General features: G+C 48.6%; 1 protein-coding gene across 1 annotated transcript in view; it reads right to left on the bottom strand.

The window, feature by feature from the left end:
- dab2ipa (DAB2 interacting protein a) overlaps positions 1-5,000 on the bottom strand; it is a gene marked incomplete at both ends in the record, with an annotated part of 23,395 nt that overhangs the window by 10,009 nt on the left and 8,386 nt on the right. Inside the window, 3 exons of the mRNA XM_079729155.1 lie at positions 1,629-1,837; positions 2,163-2,434; positions 4,462-4,634. Of these exons, the coding sequence (XP_079585281.1) occupies positions 1,629-1,837; positions 2,163-2,434; positions 4,462-4,634 (654 nt within the window). The remainder of the gene's footprint in view (positions 1-1,628; positions 1,838-2,162; positions 2,435-4,461; positions 4,635-5,000) is intronic.

Raw genomic sequence — 5,000 nt, 5'->3', positions numbered from 1 at the left:
TCCACTGTGCAGATTAAATCGCGCAGCAATCCACTGTGCGATTATCCCTGTTGCGTATGCCCTCTCACATTGTTGAAATCACATGCTGGATGCTTTAATCTTTCTATGTGTTTTTTAGTTCATGATTGGGCTATAATAAGACCACGTTGGCTATGTAATAGCGGACAAAAGGGGACATTTCATACTGGACGGTGGAAACCAGGAGCGTCCCGACAGGCTTTAGCTGGGACTCGGTAACACGCAACTCAAAATCGAGACTGTCCCAATCACCAATGACGAATGTCAGTGTAGGACACTACAGCGCATGCAACTAACAAATAATCATATTAATTAATTAAAGTACAATGATAATAGTAATGCAATTTATATTAAGTCGGAATGGCAGGACTTTGAAAAAGTGTAAAGTACCGCCACTCCGACCATGGAAACAGAAATCGTCGGAGTGGTGGGACGTTTGAAAACAATGGAAGTGCCGCCACTACGACAATTGGACGTCAATGTTGGAGTGGGGTTATGTCTGAATGGAAGGCGGTCCCCATGCAGTGTAGTGTCTATGTACTAAGGAGTTAGGGTGAGGTCTGGTGTAACCCAGGGTCTCAGTAGTGTTACGGTGAGGTCTGGTGTAACCCAGGGTCTCAGAAGTGTTACGGTGAGGTCTGGTGTAACCCAGGGTCTCAGTAGTGTTACGGTGAGGTCTGGTGTAACCCAGGGTCTCAGTAGTGTTACGTGAGGTCTAGTGTAACCCAGGGTCTCAGTAGTGTTACGGTGAGGTCTGGTGTAACCCAGGGTCTCAGTAGTGTTACGGTGAGGTCTAGTGTAACCCAGGGTATCAGTAGTGTTATGTAGTGTAGTGGCTATGTACTAAGGAGTTAGGGTGAGGTCTAGTTTAACCCAGGGTCTCAGTAGTGTTACGGTGAGGTCTAGTGTAACCCAGGGTCTCAGTAGTGTTATGTAGTGTAGTGTCTATGTACTTAGGAGTTAGGGTGAGGTCTAGTGTAACCCAGGGTCTCAGTAGTGTTACGGTGAGGTCTAGTGTAACCCAGGGTCTCAGTAGTGTTATGTAGTGTAGTGTCTATGTACTTAGGAGTTAGGGTGAGGTCTAGTGTAACCCAGGGTCTCAGTAGTGTTATGTAGTGTAGTGTCTATGTACTAAGGAGCTAGGGTGAGGTCTAGTGTAACCCAGGGTCTCAGTAGTGTTAGGGTGAGGTCTAGTGTAACCCAGGGTCTCAGTAGTGTTATGTAGTGTAGTGTCTATGTACTTAGGAGTTAGGGTGCGGTCTAGTGTAACCCAGGGTCTCAGTAGTGTTATGTAGTGTAGTGTCTATGTACTAAGGAGTTAGGGTGAGGTCTGGTGTAACCCAGGGTCTCAGTAGTGTTACGGTGAGGTCTGGTGTAACCCAGGGTCTCAGTAGTGTTATGTAGTGTAGTGTCTATGTACTAAGGAGTTAGGGTGAGGTCTGGTGTAACCCAGGGTCTCAGTAGTGTTACGGTGAGGTCTGGTGTAACCCAGGGTCTCAGTAGTGTTATGTAGTGTAGTGTCTATGTACTTAGGAGTTAGGGTGAGGTCTAGTGTAACCCAGGGTCTCAGTAGTGTTATGCAGTCTAGTGTCTGTGTACGCAGAACAGACCTTAGCCTTCCCGGTGCTGTGGAGGATGTGGACCAGCGCTGCGGCGAGCTCCTCCTTGGAGCGCAGGCTGATGGAGGCCTCCAGCGCGCTGCACAGCAGCAGGTAGTTTGAACTGATCCACTCGGCAAACTCCTTGTACTGCTCCATGGGCAGGATGATGATGCTCTGGTAGCGCGCCTTGATGCGCACCGTGGGGCCCGAGGATTTGCCTGAACACAATGTGCATTTTACTATTAATGTTTTATTCATAGTCATAAAATTGCCGAATTAACTGTGATATAAAGATTTTAATACAATAATATTGCTTTGTGAAGTCTCCCCAATGCGGCACACCCACACACACATAGCCACACACACACACACAAACACACACACATTGCTACATTCCCCCCCACACACACACACACACACACACATACCCACTCAAACACTGCTGCTACACACAACACACACAAACCCCCCCCCCCCCCCCACACACACACACACACACACACACACACACACACACACACACACACACACACAAACCCCTACCTCGGCTGGTGCTGGGCGTGCTCACGGAGTACCACTTCTCCACCAGCTGTCTGCCGGTCACCGTGGCAACAGGGATGTTGACCAGCCCCACGTAGCTATTCTTGTCCTTCTTCCTCTTCCTGTCTGTCTCCTTGTAGAGATGCACGGTCAGCGAGCCCACCGAGGGCAGGCTGGAGAAGTCGAAGCGCTCGCCCCAGAACACGTTGTCCGTCTTCAGCTTGCAGGAGGTCCGGGCGTACAGGCTGTCGTCCAGACACAGCTCGCAGAAGTACCTGGAAACACACACGTCCCGTCGTCACGGAAACCATCACCACGGCAACCATCCCTGCCTCCCCTTCACGGATGAAGAAGAATCTGCTATCCTCACTCTGTCCCAACTACTGTGTACTATTGTATGTGGTCGCTGTTAGACAAACTCTAAATGAACAGGCGCGTGGAACTATGTAGCACAAGAGGGGTGAACTCTGATTGGCTGTTTGTAGGGACCTCTCAAACCTAACATTTACACATGGGGATTTGTTCACCATATAGGCCATACATGTGTTCATGGTAATAGGCCTTTAACACAGATACAGACATATCTACATAGACGCCACATTGCTGCAAAACGTCAACATCGCCGCCATATTGGAAAGGCCACGTACTAGTCTAATGCTAGGGTCCCAAAACGACTACTACTAGTCTAACAGTGGCATCCCAGTACTTCTAGTATATTGGTGGTGTCCCGGTACTAATACTTCTAGTATAATGGTGGTGTCCCAATACTAATACTTCTAATATAATGACGTTGTCCTTATTTCTGGGAAGAAACACAGAGCGAGGGATCCCTCCTTCAAGGGATGGATCTCTTGTTTCTAAAAGGGAGCACTTAAAGGAGACATATTATGGTGTTTTCCGAACAAGTAAACATAGTATTTGAGTTCCAGAAAACATGTTTTTGAAGCTGTTTGCTGGAAATAGCTTTTAGGAAAAAAAATCTTGTCTACCGCTATTCCCCTCTGTTTTAGTCCCTTCAGAATGCGCTGTTTCTGGTGTCTGTAGCTTTAATGCAAATGAGCTGCTGCCCATTAACCAATTAGCTGTCAGACTGAACCACAGCATGGAGAAGGGATTGTTACTATTTGCAGACTCCTGGAGCTCTATATCTATATAATATAATATAATATAATAAAATAATAATAATATTATAGATGGGTTTTTATATAATAATATATCTAATATCACGGCCAAAAGCTATGTGCACCTCGGATGATATTATGAATCATTGAGACTGCGTCTGCCGTCTCTGGTACTTCCACAACAAGTAAAGACTCTTAGTGGGAGATATCTCAGCCATGGTTGAGAAGAATTGAGGGAAAGGAACTTTGGCATTGACTCTCTGAAGTCCATGAACCGCGACATCGAGGAGAAAGGGATTGTACTGTGGGAGCTGAGCTGCCGGACTGCCACCGAGCTCCCCGCGCCAGACCTGCCAGCTTCGGCGGCAGTTCAGCTCCCGGAGTACACCGCCGGAGCTGCCGGACTGTCCCGAAGCTTTGGCGGCGGCTGAACGGCTAAGATGGCGGCCGGACTGCCGCCGAAGCTTCGGAGGCAGTCCGGCAGCTCAGCTCCGGGAGTACAATCCCTTTCTCCTCCATGTCACCTCCTCCGGACTTCCGCCGAAGCTTCGGCGGCAGCTCTGGCGGGGGGAGCTCGGCGGCAGTCCGGCAGAGAAAGGGAGTGTACTCCCGGAGCTGAGCTGCCGGGCTGCCGCCGAGTTCCCCCCGCCGGAGTTGCTCGTCCGCTGGTCCACAAAATCTTAGCTATGCTCTGATTGGAGGGGAGTGGGGAAGTGGGAGGCAATATTCAAGTGTGCCCCCTTCCTACGTAGTAGGGGGCGCTGAAACGGACTCGCTCGTTTGCTAACTGTAGGCTGGGTACTTTCAGAAATGCATAACTCACTCCAAAAATCATGTACAGGCTTTTTTTCACCCCAAATCCTAGGGAAAGTCTTGTTTTCATAATATGTTCCCTTTAAAGCAATGTACTCATTTGATTCGTTTTGCATGATTCTTGCACTTTCTGGATTGTACCTTCATGGTTGAATTCACTCATTGTAAGTAGACTTTGTACGAAAGCGTCAGCTAAATAACTGTAACTCTAATAATGCTGCTAGTGCAACGGGTGCCGTTAAGGACGGCCATTAATGCAGCACAACAAGCAACACAGTTGAAGCAGAGTTCCAAAGTTAAAGGGGACGCTGAATCAACAACCAGAACCGCTGAGCAATCAGCAGGTTTCAGGCAGGTTTGCGGCCTACCTCTTCTTGGCAGGCAGGTCCTTAGCCTCCACCAGCCAGGCGGTCAGGACATTCTCCAGCCGCCGGCTGTTGTCCTTGTTGGGGTGGACCGCCCGCCGCAGGTTCTCCATCCACTTCTCTCTCTCGGCGGCCGAGCGGCATGAGAAGCACTTGGTGCCCGTGGTGGTGGTGACCTGGGGAACAGAAAGTGGGGATCAGAATCCCAGCTCAGATGTCTCTTGAAAAGGTCTCCTTCCTGCTAGGATCCACATGTCTTTAAGCTTCATGGGGCTCAGTGAACTGTGAGGGCAAAGGGTTTAAACCGTATTCACCCAGTGGCCATATTTGTCAGTTGGGTGAGTAAACCTTCTCAAATCTTTGGAAACCATGGCAACTCAAAGTGCTATTCGGTTCTGCATTACATTTGTCCACCCAGGAGTAGTTACAATGCATTTATGTTGGGTTTTTTAAATATTCTAGAAGGTTTACCGACCCAAATAACATATTTCGTTGCTGGGTTGATAAGGACTTTTGAAACAGAAGGTAAACTATAGGGATGG

Source organism: Pollachius pollachius, assembly GCF_949987615.1.
Source record: "Pollachius pollachius genome assembly, chromosome: 1".
In the NCBI taxonomy this organism is placed as follows: domain Eukaryota; kingdom Metazoa; phylum Chordata; class Actinopteri; order Gadiformes; family Gadidae; genus Pollachius; species Pollachius pollachius.
Note: the sequence above shows the minus strand (reverse complement) of the source record. Positions and strands in the feature narration are given on the sequence as shown.